Raw genomic sequence first — 18589 nt, 5'->3', positions numbered from 1 at the left:
AATCCACCAATACCAGATGGACCTGAGATGCACTGATTATGCACCCCAACAAGTGATATTTGTAAAGTTTCAAAGGCTGGGGAAATCATTACTGATTAAAGTGGGATGAAAGAAAACAAAACTCCAAGATAAAAATGGCAGAGCCAATACTGGGTCAATTTTAAAAACTAATCATCAGAGAAGACAATAAATGATACACAAATAATCCACATAGTTATCTCTGGGTACAGGCACCATGGGTGAATTATACTGTCTCACCTACAGGTTACTGGATTTTCCCTATTTTCTATAAAGAGTATTTACACATTTTAATATTGAAATATCTCTGGCATAAAAGTAAGTCTAGTGAAAAGTTCAATATACAGCCACATATGTACCACCCGTTAAAACATCAGGAAACTTTACACTGAGAGCGGGGACGCCCGCCCGTGTGCCGCCCCCACGGTGTCCTCCCTTCCTGGGGTGACTGCTGGCTGAAATGTGTGGGTCTCGTTCCAGCGAGCCTTGTACACATTTAAACCTTCCCTTTCCAGGTGCCCTCCTGCATCTCCTGAGGGCCCCTAGGGCAGAACTGGTCACTCCCCAGCTGTCCTGATCTCCTCAGTTGACCAAAGCCAGTGTCAGGGGCAGGCAAGAGGCTTCGGGGTTTGAAGGGGGCAGAGTGGACAGAAGCACCACCCCTGAGCGCCAGGTGGGCAGAGCCCCCAGGAGGTGGGACACAGGCCCTGGGCAGGCCTGGGGGTCAGAGGGTTATCCCTGGGCAGAAGCCCAAGCTTGTGGGCTGAGCCTCTGGAAAGGAGAGGGAGGCGGCAGGACTCACCAGGGCCTCATCGGTCAGCAGCTGGGTGGCCACCCCTCCACTGCCCACAGTGACCTGGAACGGCAGGCTGTGGTCTGGGGAGAGAAAAGGAGGCACGGTGAGAGGTCAGGCCTAGGTCCGCCTCACAATGCAGACAGGACAAACACACACTTGCCCCCAGAGAGGCAGGAGGGAGACGCACACACACAGGACAAACACACACTTGCCCCCAGAGAGGCAGGAGGGAGACACACACACACACACACACACACACACACGTTAGTAGCAAACACTCAGGTGCTTACCACCTGCAAAGCCCTGGACCAACATCTGTCACTTAATCCTCCTAATACCCCTGAAAGGTGGGCACTATTTCCACCCACCCCATTTCACCATATGGTATCTATATGTGGAATCTAAAATACGACAGAAAAGCACATATCGACGAAACAGCCTCACAGATATAAGAGAGCAGACTTATGGTTGCGAGGAGGAGCAAGGGCATCAGGGAAGGATGGACTGGGAGTCTGGGGTTAGCTGATCAAACTATTATATACAGACAGAGAAACAGCAAGGTCCCACTGTACAGCACAGGGAATTATATTCAATATCCTGTGGCAAACCGTAATGGAAAAGGATATGAAAAAGCATATAAATGCGTAACTAAATTGCTTTGCTGTACAGCAGAAATTAACATTGTAAATCCACTGTACTTCAATAAAAAAGAGAACATTATCAATTTAAATGTTGGTCCCTATAAATTTTAAACAGTGAAATTTCAAATAAAAAAGCAACATAATTATTAAAAAAAAAAATCCCCACTGTACATCACAAAGGATCATAAACCCATGGGCTGGTGTCTTCCACAAACCTCAGAGCACCCTGCAAACACGAATGCCTGAGCAAGCCCTCAGCAAAAACGTCCTCTAGCTTAAAACTCTGGAGAAGGCAATGGCACCCCACTCCAGTACTCTTGCCTGGAAAATCCCATGGATGGAGGAGCCTGGTAGGCTGTAGTCCATGGGGTCGCTAAGAGTCGGACACGACTGAGTGACTTCACTTTCACTTTTCCCTTTCATGCACTGGAGAAGGAAATGGCAACCCACTCCAGTATTCTTGCCTGGAGAATCCCAGGGACGGCGGAGCCTGGTGGCTGCCGTCTATGGGGTCGCACAGAGTCGGACACGACTGAAGCGACTTAGCAGCAGCAGCTTAAAATTCTCTAGTGGCTTCCCAGGGCACTAGAAATCAGGAGTCTTCAGCACTGCCCACGTGGCCCTGCGGTCTGCCCTGAGGACCTTCCCTCTCCCACTCTGCTCCCCTCTCAAACACTTGGCCTCAGGTGCCCTGGCCTTCGCAGCTGCTGTTCCCTCTGCCAGAAACGCTCTTCCCTTGGCTGGCTCCTTCTCCCCGTCAATTCAAATGTCACCTCCGCGGAGAAGTTTCCCATTCCTAGAGCCCCAAGCTCAAGCATTAATAGCAACGCCCCCTCACCCTCTGCCATCTTCTTATAGCCCGCAGCATTGCTGACAACTGTCTCTTTTAAAAGTTATTTTCAAGCTGTGGCGGGGGGCGGCGGGGAAGCAGAAATGGTCATATGCAGATTGTGATTCTGGCATCCAGGATAACAGCTTGTTGTTGTTTAGCCGCCAAGTCACGTCTGACTCTTTGCGACCCGTTGGAAAAGTGACAGATGAGACCGGTGAACACCGGGATGACACTCTCACAAAGACACCACGGACAGAAATAAAGGCAGACACACAACCAAAGATGTGGACACGGCTGGTCACCCAGGAATGTCCCCCAATAGGGACAGGCAAAGACTAGACACAGGGGACACCCACAGAGACCAAGACAGGTCGGCGCGCGCACGCGCACACACACACACACGCAGACGCACACCGATGCGCACATAGCCACACACTCACACGGATTCGCCTCCTTCCCCATCTCATCAGATTAGGTTGGTACCGGCTTCCCGAGCCCAGGCTTCTTCCCTGCCTCTCGCTGAGCCGGCACGCCCCTCACCTGAGCCCGCACACCCTCCGGTTTCAGTTCTCACACCTTCCGCTCAGTCCACCTGCCCTCACCCAGCCTGCCCGCTCTCCCTCAGCCCTCAGTTCCCGCCGGGGCCCTCCCGCCCCTCCCCTCAGCGCTCCCCTTGGCGCTCCCCTGGACCCCCAGGCCCCTCACCTCAGCTCTCCATTCCCACCTGGGCCCCCCCGCCCCCTCCCCCGGGCCCTCCCGCCCCTCCCGCCCCTCCCGCCCCTCCCGCCCCGCCTCTCCCGCCCCCTCCCCTCCGCACTCCCCTGGACCCCCACGCCCCTCCCCTCAGCTCTCCATTCCCACCTGGGCCCTCCCGCCCCTCCCCTCGGCCCTCCCCCGGGCCCTCACGCCCTCTCACCGCCGGTACACCCTCCCCTCAGCCCTCAGTTCCCACGCGGACCCCGGCGGCCCTCCCGCCCCGCTCCTCGCGCCCCATGCCCCTCTCCTCGCGCCCCATGCCCCTCACCTCAGCTCTCCATTCCCACCCCGGGCCCTCCCGCCCCTCCCCCCGGCCCTCCCCCGGGCCCTCACGCCCTCTCACCGCCGGTACACCCTCCCCTCAGCCCTCAGTTCCCACGCGGACCCCGGCGGCCCTCCCGCCCCTCTCCTCGCCCCCCACGCCCCTCCCTCCAGCCCGCACACCTCTCCTCGGGGCCGACCCCGCCCACTCTCCCCCCGCTCCCGCCCCCGCCCCGTCCGCCGCCGGACTCACCCGCGCCGCTCCATCTGGACGACGCCCGGCGCGCTAGGCGCTCCAGGCCGCGCTGCGCCTGCGCGGTCGGGCCGACTACACGTCCCAGAAGCCCGCGCGCGGAGCGGAACCCACCGGAGACCTGAGCGCGCCCCTCCAGCTCGCAGAGGCCGCGGCACCGGAACCGCGGCCTAACGAAGTTGGATAGGAAGAGGGGAGGAAGACGGAGGGAGAACGGAGGAAGAGAGATTGGGGAGGGAAGGGCAGAAGAGTGGAGAGGAGAGGGAGTGCTTAGACAGGAAGGGGGAGGAGAGAAAACTCCAGAAAAGGAGGGGGCCAGGTCCACCCATCTCCTGGGCCGGACTGAGGGCTGGTTCTGGGCAGCTTACTTCAGCGTGACATTATAGAAAATATCTGAATTATAGAAAATTTGTGAAACATACAGAGATGCAAATTAACAAATGATCGTAAGAAAAAAACAGTATTCACCCTTTCTATTATGGCTTCCCTGATAGCTCAGTTGGTAAAGAAGCCACCTTCAATGCAGGAGACCCCGGTTGGATTCCTGGGTCGGGAAGATCCGCTGGAGAAGGGGATAGGCTACTCAGTCCAGTATTCTTGGTCTTCCCTTGTGGCTGGGCTGGTAAAGAATCCTCTTGCAGTGTGGGAGACCTGGGTTCCATCCCTGGGTTGGGAAGATCCTCTGAAGAAGGGAAAGGCTACCCACTCGAGTATTCTACCCTGGAGAATTCCATGAACCGTATAGTCCATGGGGTCACAAAGAGTCAGACACGACTGAGCAACTGAACTTATATGCCAGCTCCTGTTGCTGGCGTTTTTATGACTTATGAACATGTTTAATCCTCACAACCAAGCTACCTTCCAGATGAGACAGTGGTGCAGACGAGAGGCGGCACAGGAGGACCATGGGGGAGCTGGGGTGGGAACCAGGCCTCAGGCTGGGCCTCTTACATGTGAATCACAAAGCCGAGCACAAAAGCATGTGCTGAAATGCCTGGGTAGCCACAGAAATGTGAGGAGCCAGCTAGTCTTAAGTATTGATTAATGACTTTCGTTAAATATTTTGACAAATGTAGATACACATCCAGCTGTAAAAAAGAAATAACAGAAATCATAGAGATCCAGTGTATCCTTTGTCCATTCCCGTAAGGATGACATCTGTTGTTACCTAACCATGTTCATTTGCCCAAGGCACAGCAATAAAGGCAAGGTCTGCAACAAGGAAAAGGTTTACTCCTAGGCAGCCAAGCAAGGAGCTGGGAGAACATTTCAGATCTGCCTCCTTGAGGGGAGGGGCTGGAGATATTTTTGGGTTAAAGCAGCAGAGTGGTCTTAAGCATGGGGAAAGGTATTGGAGGTGAGGGAAAGTGAGACAGTCTGTGCTCTGTGCAGGCATGTCTGAGTTACCTGCTTCCTCAGGCACTCGACTGTAACACAGGGTATGGCCAGCTACTCGAAAAGATTGAGTCAAAAGAAGGCGAGGAAAACTAGGCAGAGAAAAACAGAAAAACATGTATTTGGGGGTTTATTTTTGATATTTTGAGTTCACACTAGACTACAGGTCTGAAAAAATGCTTTTCATTTAATATAGCACAACTATCTTTTATGGCTATATACCTTTTTTTCAACAGTTGCATATAATTCTATTGAATGAATTCAGCATAATTAACTTATGCATTTGCCCATGACCCTAAATTGTAAGAGTTTATCATTAAAAATTTTTCCCATTATTCATTTACCTACCTTCGGACACTTTGGTTTCTGAGGAATATTGATTCAAATATTCTATATCTATATAGCAATTTATATAATGGAAAATGGAATTGCTTTGTTTTTCACACACTCACCAAAACTGGATTATTATCACTCTTCTATGGTTTAAATCAATCTATTAGGGGAAAAAAGTAGATATGTTATCACTTTATTTTGCATTGCCTTGACTACCAATGATAGTGGGTAATTTTCTTTTGCTGTTTTTATTTCATTTTCTTTAAAATGGCCATTGTTGTCATTTAGTTGCTAAGTCATGTCTGAGTCTTTTACCCCATGGTCTGTAGCCTGCCAGGCTCTTGTCCATGGGATTTCCCAGGCAAGAACACTGGTGTGGGTTGCTGTTAGCACTGTCCATTTTTCTGAGCTGCAGGTGCTATTACTGATTTGTAACAGTACTTTTAATATCAGGGATTATTGCCCTTTGTCATATTTGTTGCACACATTTTTTTCAGTCTTTATCACTTAACTGATGGTTTCACACACAAGTGTTACTCCGTTTAATGTCACCTCCTGTGTTATGTGTAATGCTTAAGAAAGCCTGCCTCAAGCCAAGGTTACAGAAATATTCTGTTTTTTTTGTACTTTAGTATTGTACATTTAGCTCTCTAACCTGTCAGAACTTCATCAGGTGTAAAGTGTACATCTACATCTTTCCAGAGAACTAACTGTCCCAAGGCCATCTGATCAATCTGCCTTTGCCCCACTGAAATGAAAAATCCCTTTTATCATATATAAAGGTAATCAAAAATCTCCACATGCTCTTGATAAGACCACCTATCTCCTAGCCTCTATGCCAAAGTAAAGAGGAAGCCCCAAACTCCATTTTCCAGTGGTTGTAGCCTCCGGATACAAGCTCCCCTTTACATGGCCTTAGGCAGCGGCCACGAGGAGTCGCGGGAGCTCTGGACGCTCCAGGCACCTCCAGGGGCATGAAGTGCTCCAGGTATAAGTTCTCCACCAGAAGAAAGAGTACCTATTAAAGGGCAGGGGATCTCTTTGGGTAATGAAAATATTCTAAAACTAACTGTGGTGATTGTTACACAACTCTGAACACACTAAAAGTCACTAAATTATATATATATTGCTTCCTAAGTGGTTCAGCGGTAAAGAATCCTCCTGCTAACGTAGGAGAGACACAAGAGACTTGGGTTCCATTCATGGGTCAGGAAGGTGCACTGGAGGAGGAAATGGCAACCCACTCCAGTGTTCTTGCCTGGAATCTTCCACGGAGAGAGGAGCCTGGCGGGCTACAGCCCAGGGCATCGCAAAGAGTCAGACACCACTGAGCACATACACACACATACAAACACTCGTCACAGCAGTGAAAGTGCTGAGTCCTAACCACTGGACCGCCAGGGAACGCCTTGAATCATATACTTAAAATGGGCGAGTTATAGCTCAGTAAGACTGCTGCCAAAACAAAACAAAAAACGAAAACATCTGATCCCTGGTCAGGGAGCTAGGTCCCTTATGCTGCAACTAAGGTTTCTGCATGCTGCAACTAAGACCCAGCACAGCCAAATATATCTAAAGGAAAAAAATAAACACAAAAAACCTCTAACAGCCTCTAAACCACGATTCACAAAGGGTGAAAAGAACTCGCATGAACCTTGTTAAACCATCAATTCTCTCTGAAACACTCAAAGCATCGTAATTATCCACTTTGAGACTATCACAGTTACTCTCACTATGTCCTTTGAGGCTGACAGTTTTTCTAGTTCTTCCCTCATCCCTTGGCTCTAATGCCCATATGTTCTGGGAGAGTAAGGCATCTCCTGCCAGCACCCTGGATCCCCCTGGATCCCTCTTTATGTCATTTCACATCATGGTACATGTCACACACTTACTATACAGTATTGCATTTCAAATTTTGGTTTGTCTTTTCCCACTAGATCTGCAAGATCAAAGTTTTTTTGGTACATTTCGCACCTTGCTGCATCCCCAGTACCTAAAACAAGGCCTGGAACATTAGTAAATGTTCAACTGCTCTTAATTTAATGACTATTACAGTACTATACGCCTTGCTATATCACAATACCACGCAGATGCTCAAAATGAGCTTGTCAGCTTACACACTGGGACTTCTACTGGAATACCGGTGAATTCACGTATTCAACTTGGGAAGAAATCTCTTTGCCAGACTGAGTATGTCTATACAGAGACATGTCTAGCTTTTCACTTCCTCTGATTAATATTTAAAAAATATTTAACATCTACATTCATAAGCCAACTGCAACATATGTTTTCCTGTTTTGGTATTTGTCTTGTCAGTCTCACAGAACAAGATGGGAAGCTTTACTGTGTTTATTTTATATGCTAGAACAATTCAGTATCACAGGAACTGCCTGTGGTACTTTTCCACAGTTGAAAGTGTTGAACTGTCTTTTGTAGTTTATTTCATGGCTATTAACCTCAAGTTTTCTAGCCGGTTCATTTTAGTTTATTTTTAACACTCTCCCCTGGCAAGTCCCACATTCTACCAAATGCTTTTGTTCTAACTGGCCTAGCCTCACTTCTGAGTGCCAGGTGAGGTGGGATTTCCTCATCAATGATGCTAGATGTCTCCTTTTTTTTTAAGCCTTATTCTGCTAAACGTTGTTGTCGTTTAGTCACTATGTAGTGTCTGACTCTTTTGCGACCCCATGGACTGTAGCCCACCAGGCTCTTCTGTCCATGGAATTTCCCAGGCAAGAATATGGACTGGGTTGCCATTTCCTCCTCCAGTAGATTCTTTTTATTTATTCACACAGAGGGACGAGCAAGCCATGTTACCTTGGATATCAGAATCCTTCAATTCTGAATGTGTTCATCTTTCCGACCTACAAGGAGAGTAAAGAGTTCTCTGTCTACTCTAAAATTGTAGGCTTCTTAGTCTTGACCTACTGGCTCATTATACTTTGTAGCTGAACATCACTGTAAGGAAAACTCTACCTTAATGGCACTAATTATAAGTCTAGGATAGCATGCTACATGCTTTAAGTGGATTACCTAATATATTTTTCAAAATAAGTGTTTTAAATGGAAAAGTAACATGAATAAATTCTTTATTTTTAAAAGATTCAGTTGGCTACAGTGTTAAAAATGCACTTGGGGGGAGCAAAACGAAATATGGCTGTAATGCTATGCAGAAATCCAAATGAGATGGCTGCATCTTGGACTGTGATAATGGCACACTGAGCTGGAAAAAAGTGATAGATTCGAAAAATGTTTAGAAGATTGAAACTAGAGGACATGGTGGTAGGAAGAGGAGGGAATCACCGAAGATGACTCTCCAGTATGAATTCGCTGATGGTGAGCAAGATGTACAGTCTGCCTAAACGCTTTTCCACATGCTTTACACTCATACGGCCTTTCTCCAGTATGAATTCTCCTGTGCAGCGTGAGATGGGCAATCTGGCTGAAGGCCTTGCTACATTCCTTACACTCATAAGGTTTCTCTCCTGTGTGAATTCTCTGATGCAGAGTAAGGGATTTACGATCGCTAAAGGCTTTTCCACAGATGTTGCATTTGTAAGGTTTCTCACCCGTGTGACACCTTTGGTGACAGATCAGGGATGCCCTCTGTCTGAACGCCTTGCCACATTCGAGACACGCGTAGGGTCGTTTGCCAGTGTGAAGTCTCTGATGTTGAGCGAGGTAGGAGCCATCACTGAAGGCCTTCCCACACTGGAAACATTCATAAGGCTTCTCACCAGTGTGAACTCTCTGGTGCTGAATAAGGTGAGCAATCTGACTGAAGGCCTTACCACATTCCTTACATTCATATGGTTTCTCTCCAGTGTGTATCTTCTGATGCTGTGCAAGATGTGCATTCTGGCTGAAGGTTTTGCTGCATTCTGTACATCTGTAAGGTTTCTCCCCAGTATGAATTCTCTGATGGTGGGCGAGGTGTGTGCTCTGCCGAAAAGCTTTCCCACATTCCTTACATTCGTAGGGTTTCTCTCCAGTATGGACTCTCTGATGAAGCGTGAGCGAGCCACGATGGCTAAAGGCTTTCTCACAGATACTACATTCATAGGGTTTCTCTCCTGTATGAATTCTCTGATGGACGGTCAGGGAGGAGCCATGGCTAAAAGCCTTTCCACACACATCGCATTTGTAGGGTCTCTCTCCAGTATGAATTCTCTTATGCTGAATAAGTCCTATGTGGTCGGTGAAGGCTTTCCCACAGTCAATACAATCAAAGGGCTTTTCTCCAGTGTGACAATACCTTCGATGACGTATAAGAGAAGCGTTCTGCCGGAAGGCTTTCCCACAGTCGGTGCATTTGTAGGGTCTCTTTCCAGTGTGAATCCTTCGATGATGAGCCAGGGATGAACATCCGCTAAAGGCCTTCCCACATTCGATGCATTCATAAGGTTTCTCTCCAGTGTGAACTCGCTGGTGTTGGGCAAGGTGTGTAAGCTGGCTGAAGGCTTTGTTACACTGCTTACACTGATACGGTTTCTCTCCAGTGTGAACTCGCTGGTGTTGAAAGAGATGAGCGTTCTGGCTGAAGGCTTTTCCACACTCGGTACATTTGAAGGGCTTTTCTCCTGTGTGGATTCTCTGATGTTGAGCAAGGTGGGCACCCTGGCTGAAGGCTTTTCCACATTCGAGACATTCATAGGGTTTCTCTCCAGTATGAATTCTCTGATGAAGAGTAAGAGTTGAGATTTTGCTGAAAGTTTTCTTACAGTCGTTACATTTCAAAAGTTTCTTTTCTCCATAGACCTGTTTGTCTTTTTTCACAAAGGAATATGTCTTTAAGGTTTTCTTATCTGTGTCAAAATTATATGTTCTCTCTTTGATGGGAAATACCTGTTTTATATAACATAATGTATTCAGATGAAAAATTGTCCCAGATTTGTTAAAGTGGTCTCCTTTCTCAATAAGGGTATCTGTGTGACTGACTGTCTCTTGCCTAAAATGTGTCTTTGGACTCACCAGCTCCCTCTCAAACAGGGCTTCATATTTCCAGTTTTCCCCTAATGTGGAACCTTCAAGGTCATAGCTTGTAAGTCTTTCCATTATCACTGCCTGAGATAATTTTTCCTCATAGATGTCCTGGTTTAGAGATAATTCCTCTTTCGTCCACACATACTCCAAGTCTGAAAGATATTAAGAAAGCAAATGTCTCCCTTATTTAATGCTAGAAGAACAGAAACTTACAAAACAAAACCATGTGAATCACAACAGTTGCTGAGGCCTATAAAGGAACATGTTTTTGACAGTTCTTCAAGTTAGGTGGTGTGACCATCTTTGCATTTCTAGAATAAATCCTCCTTGGCTATGGTATATTATTTCAACATGACTTTTTATTTAACATATTGCACCAATATTTATTAATTGTGCATTAATAATTCCCTTTTTTGGGATGCTATTTTGGTATCAAATGTTACACTATCTTCACAATAACATTTTAAAATAGATCTCCTTTTTATTCTCTGTCAAGGAAAACTTCAAACAGTGATTTTTTTTCTTTACAAGCTTTATATAATTACTGTGTGAAACTATTTGGGGTTATTGCTTCTTTTTTTGGGGGGAGGCAGTTCTTAAATGACTTCCTACATATTTTCAGTGGTACCTGGTCTGTTCAAATTTTCTATCTCTGGTGTCAGCTCTGGTAATTATAGTCTCATAAAGTATCATCCATTTCATCCAGATTTTCAAATTGTTTACAAATAGTTGAGTTTCAAAAATGGATTCATATGATTCTTTTATGTACTCAGGCGTCATTTACCATTATTTCTTTCCTGTGTCTTCTCTCATTTGTCCTGACAGTTTATATACTTTTATCTCTAGCAATATAAATCACTATGTGTAACTTATTTCAGTTTTCCTGAGATTCATTGTTTTTTCTAATATCTTGAATTGAATGCTTAATTCATTAAAAATTATTTATTGTTTATTAACATACAGTTTTAATGACCTACCAACATCCACTTCTTGAAACTTTGAGAACTGAAAGCAAGAGAAGGCCATACAACAAGCCTCAGAATAAACTAACCTCCTCACTTGAAGCTCATTTCCCTGCAATATATGTCCACAGGTGCTCATCTATTGCTCTAAACCAGAAAAACAGCTTTTAAGCAGGACAGGGTAAAAAAACTAATAAACTGAAGAAAGTAACCTGAGCCAAAAAATCATAGAAAGTACAATAAAAGGGAGGAGACAGACAGAGAGGAAGGAAGGAGGTAACATTAGAGAGTCAAGCTCTTCATCTTTCACATGGGTATCAAAGGATGTTATTTTGAATCTCAAGTGGATGAGTTTTAAAATGCAAATTAAAAAATACAAGAAGTCATAAAGTTAACAACTTTTCAATTCAAGGGGTGGGATGGTGTGAAGGGGGATTAAAGAAAAGGCACAGACAACAAAACAAAAAGAAATAACAACAATAAAAAAGAAACAACAAAGAGAAAAGTGATTAAAAGCAGAGAGAAAAACATAGCTACGTACTGGTTAACTTGATAAGTCACATTTTAGAGAAAGGAAAACATTTAAACAAGTTTGAAAAACTAGACACAAACCTGTCTAAAGAATTAAAAAATGGCTCAAAATCAGGAATAATTATAACAATATAGTCCTTGAGCAGAACTAGGTAAACATCAATGGAACACACCAGGGTTCAGAAACGGACTGGCATTGGTAGGAAGTCAGTAAAGGTAAAGGTGGTGTGCTGTACTAGTGGGGAAGAGAAGAAAAGACCCACATAAAAAATACTGGTAGAGGATTTCCCTGGTAGTCCAGTGTTTAGAATTGGCCTGCCAATGCAGGGGACATGGCTTCGATCCCCGGTCTGGGAAAATCTCACATGCTGCGGGGCAACTAAGCCTGTACACCACAACTACTATGCCCACGTCCCGTGCTTCTAAAGCCTGCTCACCTAGAGCCCATGCTCTGCAACAAGAGAAGCCACCCCAGTGAGAAGCCCGTGCACTGCAATGAAGGGTAGCCTCTGCTCACTGCAACTAGAGAAAGTCTGTGGTGCAGCAACAAAGAACCAGGACAGCCAAAAATAAATAAACAAATAAAAGGTAGTGTATATGTGTGTGCTCAGTCGCTCAGTTGTAGCCTGACAGGCTCCTCTGTCAATAAAATTTTAAATAGCACACACAAAAAAAACAGTTGTAGAACAAAAAGTTTCAATTTGGAAAGGACCTTGCCAGGTATTTTCCAACAAGTATCAGAGGGAAGAAACACCTTTAGAATTGTTTTCCTAGCTCTAGCCATCCTGCATTTACCTGGGCACAGGCCTCTTGCCAACTCTCCTTTCATCATCCAGGGCTCTTTATCTTGCTCCAGTAAGGCGATCACATCTGGTTTAGAAATGCAAAGACCTGCATGTAAGAGAAAACAAGAAAATTACCTATGCTGTGGATATTCCAGAGCTAAATGGTACTGAGACAAGAGAAACATTGTAGGAAAATGTTGATAAAGACTGAGAGCCTACTGAGGTGGAAAGACTCCTGAAGGGAGATAGGAGGAGGCATGTGCTCTTACCCAGTGAAGCCAGGTTGCTGTAGGTCTCCAGCATCACTTTCTTGTACAGAGTCCTTTGAGCAAGAGTCAGCCATTCCCACTCATCTTGCGAAAAGTTGACGGCGACATCCGTGAAAGTCACTGAATCCTGAAATGAGACAAAAGTCCTCTTGCACAATTAGTGTTCATCCCCTGACTTAGCTGGCTCTAGGGTTATAAGTTAGGGAAAAAAAAACTGGGTGAGTAATTGCAGTGGGGTGTCTAAATGATGGAGATCAAGTAGTTAGTCGAACTGAACAACTTTTCTGCCTAGTTACACTGTACATACTAGGCAACAGAAAAATACAGAGATGCTCTCTGCTATTGAAGCATTTTATGGTGTGAGGAGATATTCTCACATGAAAAAATGTTGACTGCATTCAAAACAGAGTATCATCGGAATTTTGGTTACCTGATGCAAAGAGCCAACTCATTGGAAAAGACCCTAATGCTGGGAAAGATTGATGGCAAAAGGAGAAGGGGGTGGCAGCAGATGAGATGATTAGAAAGCATCACTGACAATTTACATGAATCTGAGCAAACTCTGGGAGATAGTGACAGACAAGGAAGCCTGGTGTGCTGCAGTCCATGAGGTCACAAAGAGCAAGGCACAACTTAGTGACTGAACAACAACAGCAACAATCATGGGAATTCCCCTGGCAGTCCAGTTGTTAAGACTCCATGCTCCCACTGCAGGGGACATGGGTTCAATCCCTAAGATCCTGCATGCCTTGCAGTTCAGCCAAAAACATAACACAACAAAACAAACAAAAATCCTAAAATATTATGAAGCAGTAAATTATTTTATATGTTAGGAGTTAGCTCACTTTTCTACATGGAGAAACTAAAGAGCTCTGGGACTGCAATAGAAAGTTTAAGGAATGAGGCTGACCTGATGAGCATGACTTCAAGCTCCACAAAATATTCTAAGAAATCTTAGTGTTCTTCAGATACTGAGGTATGCCTAAAAAATGAAAGAAAAAATGCCTAGCAGTACTATTCTCTTTTGAAACACAAATATATTTGGATTAGGAGAGAACTCATTTGGCAAACTGTTTTTCTATCATCTGCTGAGAAGTATCAGGAGAGATCATACGAGATAAGCATATGACAAGCAGCCTGAGCTGAATTTATAACCAACCATGAAGTGAGGCTGGTTCTAGGGTTGATGGGAGATTTTCTGTTCCTCTTTTTGTGATTTCATTTATATCAATATCTAAGAATGAGTTTTAAATACACAGCAGTCTTGAGTAAGACCCGAGAAAAAGGTCAGATTATTCCAAAGAGTCCAGACTCTGGCCCTGGCTAGCTGGGTGATCTTTGCGAAGTCGATCAACTCCTTTGCGCTTCAAGATTTCCCTCCCGGAAAAATGGGAATAATTTCAGGACCCACCTCAGAGCAGCACCGTGAGAATTAAATGAAGTGACAGGCACAGCACAGGCTAAGTGTTCAAGAACTGTTATCTGTGATAATGATGAAGGAAAGATGGGAACAAAAGGAGGCCAGAAGGAGGGGAAACATTTGGTTTGATATTTCAATAAAAACTTTACTTATGTTTTATTTTACTAATTTCAGTATGTTATGGTAGTTAAGAACATGGCTGTGGTGGCATCACACAGAAATAATTCTCATAAACGCACAGGATTTTGCGAGACAGCGCAGGGAGAGCGCGTGGAAGAGCAGCTCCGAGGAGACTGCTGAGGGCACATTTATCAGAAGCGTGTCTGACAGAGCTCAGCGGAGTACGACAACACCCAGAAATCAAGCACAAAGGCAAACACCTGAGGGAAATGGGATGCGCGCGTACACTCCTTCTTTGAGGTCAGCGAGGGATGACATGGGATTCATCAGGAGTTGTTCTGTCTGCAGAACATCTGCAGCAGGCTGATATGTCAGCCACAATATCCGTCTTATGGGCACGAGAAAGGAGCACAGCTACAAGACGGCAGAGCTTATATGAAGACTACAAAGTACATTCCCCACGCGTGGCCTCTGAAGCCAGAACCCCTATGTTCAAGTCCTGTTCTGCTCAGCAAATCTAAGCTATTAGTTTTGTTTTCAACCACTAATTTTAAATTCAAAAGAATAGTCGATTGAATGACATAGAAATGTCACCGACTAGATGGACATGAGTTTGAGCAAGCTCCGGGAGTTGGTGATGGCCAGGGAAGCCTGGCGTGCTGCGGTCCATGGAGTCGCAAAGAGTCGGACATGACTGAGCAACTGAACTGAACTGATCTACCATTTCCGCGGCACTTCCTTAAATCCCAATGTTCCAATTTTCAGAAGGAAACAAACTTGCCAAAATCCTGAAAAGCAAGCTAGTACTTTAGGAGAAAAAAGGGAATACTTACCAGGGACATGGCTTTAAGAAGTTCAATTCCCATCACCTCTTCTTCCTGGCTCCTCATGTGGAGAAGGGCTTTGCCCTGAGAGTGCAGAGCTGGGAGGAGGAGAACGGAATGAGGAGAACCTGAGTAGCTCTGAGAGTCACAGCCCAGAGACGTTCCCTTTGGCTCCCTCCACTCCACACTCCTATTCCTACTGCACCCTCCCTGCACAGCCCAGCAAGTCACTGGGAAACGTTAATTTACAGCTGGGGTTCTGATCTGCTCTGGGTTTTCAGGCTGAGCACAATCTCTTGCCCAAATCTACCCTTTCGTTAACAATAGAGATGTATGAGGCGTGCTGCGTATATTAACACTCTGATTTGACCTTCAGAATCTTCAACAAAAATGAGGAATCTTGTCATAGTTTCACACATGAATGCTCTGGGAAGTGAAGTCTTTTGCACAAGTCACAAGCTTGTGAGCAGTGGAGCCTAGTCACCAACGTAGATTTGCCTGACTCTTCCACCCAAGTTATTTACTCAAGCAGACACCAGAATATAACAGAAAAAAATCCCCCATGTGCAACTAACTACTAAGGATTTGCAAAGAGTCTATGAGACTTGAAAAAAGCCATCTTCCCGAGAAAGAAGTATTATCACCTTGGTTACAATAGAGTCCACGTGGCTTGCAGCTAGCTGGACCAAAAACCTGTCAGGAGACTCAGGTTCCCATTTTGCTTTGTGACAAACGATTTCGTTCTGAAGAATCCCCTGTCCCGAGCCAGGTTTCTTCAACCAGGAAGAGGACAAAAATATCTGCCTTGATTCTGGTTTCTTTCTTCCAAACACCAGTGCTTTTTCAAAGCATTATAATGATGATTAAAAGAACACTTATCAAGCACTGATTATTATGTGGCTGGGACTACCCCATGTACTTCACAGGTAGGAGCTCACTTAATCCTTGTAACAGTCTTAGGATGTATATATCATCATCCTCATCTTACATAAGAAAAGCTGAGTCTGAAAGTATACGGAAAAAAACCCGCGCAGCGGAGGCCTTGGGGTCCGAGCTCTTGAATCATTCAGTCCTCTCGGGGTCAGTTTCTTCAGCGGTCAGAGGTTAAGAACATCGCCTCAAGCAGCTGCTGAGGGGCTCAGATGAGACCCAGTATGAGGGGGACTCGAGACCCAGCCTGTCCTGGGTGTGAATCCTGGCCCCGCTGCTTACTAGTGATTACTTGTCCTTTCTACGCTTCAGTATCCTCATCTGTAAAAAGTCGATGAGAGAGCTTCCACTCATACTGTTTTGAGGTTTGGTGTTAATAGCCTCCAAAGGTCTTTGAACCATGTCTGGCCTAGAGAAAGCACTCAGCAGACATTAGCTACCATTACTGCAGGCAGAAAATCAAGCGAGGAACAATGAGGCTCGGGCCAGTGCTTCCTCCGCCCCCCGCCCCCCTTACTCAGTCTGCTTGTGAAGGGGCACGGCTGGGAGCAGAGACGTGCCAGGCAGCCATGGGGGGAGTAGTTTCGTCCACCTACTGAAAGGCGACTGCGCCATGCAGAGGCTGGGGTCCCTCAGCACTTCCAGACGACGCTGTGAGCCTCGCCCTCCTCCCACGTCTCATCCCAGTGATAAATGGGACAGGGCTCCAACACATTTTTTAATTCATTACCTTTTAATTAGAGGATTATTGCTTTACAAGGTTGTCTTGATGTCTAACATACATCGGCATGAATCAGCTATAGGTATACACGTGTCCTCTCCATCTTGAACCTCCCTCCTACCGCACCTCTAGGTCATTAGACCACCAGGTTTGAGTACCCTGCATCACACAGCAAATTCCCACTAGATAGCTATTTTACACATGGTAATATAGATGCTTCCATGGTGCTCTCTCAATTCCCCACCCTCTCCTTCCCCAGCTGTGTCCACAAGTCTGTTCTCTATGTCTGCATCTCTACTGCTACCACGCAAATAGGATCATCAGTACCATTTTTCTAGATTCCATATGTATGTGCTAATATACAATATTTGTTTTCCTTTCTGACTCACTTCACTCTGTATAACAGGCCCCAGGTTCATAGAACTGATTCAAATGCGTTCCTTTTTATGGCTGAGTATCAAATCTCTTACGATTATACAGGGGAAGTGACAAATAGACTCAGGGGATTAGATCTGATAGACAGAGTGCCTGAAGAACTATGGACGGAGGTTCGTGACATTGTACAGGAGGCAGTGATCAAGACCATCCCCAGGAAAAAGAAATGCAAAAAGGCAAAATGGTTGATGGGGCCTTACAAATAAGTGAGAAAAGAAGAGAAGCTAAAGGCTAAGGAGAAAAGGAAAGATACACCCATTTGAATGCAGAGTTCCAAAGAATAGCAAGAAGAGATAAGAAAGCCTTCCTCAGGGATCAATGCAAAGAAATAGAGGAAAATAATAGAATGGGAAAGACTAGAGATCTCTTCAATAAAATTAGAGATACCAAGGGAACATTTCATGCAAAGATGAGCACAATAAAGGACATAAATGGTACAGACCTAATAGAAGCAGAAGATATTAAGAAGAGGTGGCAAGAATACACAGAACTATCCAAAAATGATCTTCCTGACCCAGATAACCGCAATGATGTGATCACTCACCTAGAGCCAGACATTCTGGAATGCGAAGTCAAGTGGGCCTTAGGAAGCATCACTATGAACAAAGCTAGCGGAGGTGATGGAATTTCAGCTGAGCTATTTCAAATCCTAAAAGATGATGCTGTCAAAGTGCTGCACTCACTACGCCAGCAAATTTGGAAAACTCAGCAGTGGCCACAGGACTGGAAAAGGTCAGTTTCATTCCAATCCCAAAGAAAGGCAATGCCAAGGAATGCTCAAACTACCGCACAATTGCACTCATCTCACACGCAGCAAAGTAATGCTCAAAATTCTCCAAGCCAGGCTTCAACAGTACGTGAACCGTGAACTTCCAGATGTTGAAGCTGGATTTAGAAAAGGCAGAGGAACAAGAGATCAAATTGCCAACATCTGTTGGATCATCGAAAAAGCAAAAGAGTTCCCGAAAAATATCTACTTTTGCTTTACTGACTACGCCAAAGTCTTTGACTGTGTGGATCACAACAAACTGTGGAAAATTCTTAAAGAGATGGGAATACCAGACCTCCTGACCTGCCTCCTGAGAAATCTGTATGCAGGTCAAGAAGCAACAGTTAGAACTGGACATGGAACAACAGACTGGTTCCAAATCAGGAAAGGAGTACATCAAGGCTGTATAGTCACTCTGCTTGTTTAACTTATATGTAGAGTATATCATGCGAAATGCTGGACTGGATGAAGCACAAGCTGGAATCACGATTGTCAGGAGAAATATCAATAACCTCAGATATGCAGATGACACCACCCTTATGGCAGAAAGTGAAG

General features: G+C 45.3%; 2 protein-coding genes across 5 annotated transcripts in view; both read right to left on the bottom strand.

Annotated features, from left to right (window-relative positions):
* The window catches only part of LOC145514421 (uncharacterized), a 259999-nt gene extending 257218 nt beyond the window's left edge, over positions 1–2781 (bottom strand). The window contains 2 exon segments of the mRNA XM_081512171.1: positions 821–894; positions 2728–2781. Of these exon segments, the coding sequence (XP_081368297.1) occupies positions 821–894; positions 2728–2749 (96 nt within the window). The 5' untranslated portion in view covers positions 2750–2781.
* A 5576-nt stretch (positions 2782–8357) lies between these two features.
* The window catches only part of LOC145514428 (uncharacterized), a 14710-nt gene continuing 4478 nt past the window's right edge, over positions 8358–18589 (bottom strand). For 2 of the 4 annotated variants that reach the window (XM_081512202.1, XM_081512201.1), the window contains exons 3-7: positions 15189–15277; positions 13726–13797; positions 12816–12942; positions 12557–12652; positions 8358–10420 (exon numbers count right to left, since the gene is read on the bottom strand). In XM_081512202.1, the coding sequence (XP_081368328.1) occupies positions 8553–10420; positions 12557–12652; positions 12816–12849 (1998 nt within the window). In that variant the 5' untranslated portion in view covers positions 12850–12942; positions 13726–13797; positions 15189–15277 and the 3' untranslated portion in view covers positions 8358–8552. The remainder of the gene's footprint in view (positions 10421–12556; positions 12653–12815; positions 12943–13725; positions 13798–15188; positions 15278–18589) is intronic. The other 2 variants (XM_081512200.1, XM_081512199.1) reach the window with 1 other exon arrangement.

The sequence above is a fragment of the Giraffa tippelskirchi genome, chromosome 7, assembly GCF_054371585.1.
Source record: "Giraffa tippelskirchi isolate mGirTip1 chromosome 7, T2T-mGirTip1v1.2.pri, whole genome shotgun sequence".
NCBI lineage: Eukaryota > Metazoa > Chordata > Mammalia > Artiodactyla > Giraffidae > Giraffa > Giraffa tippelskirchi.
Note: the sequence above shows the minus strand (reverse complement) of the source record. Positions and strands in the feature narration are given on the sequence as shown.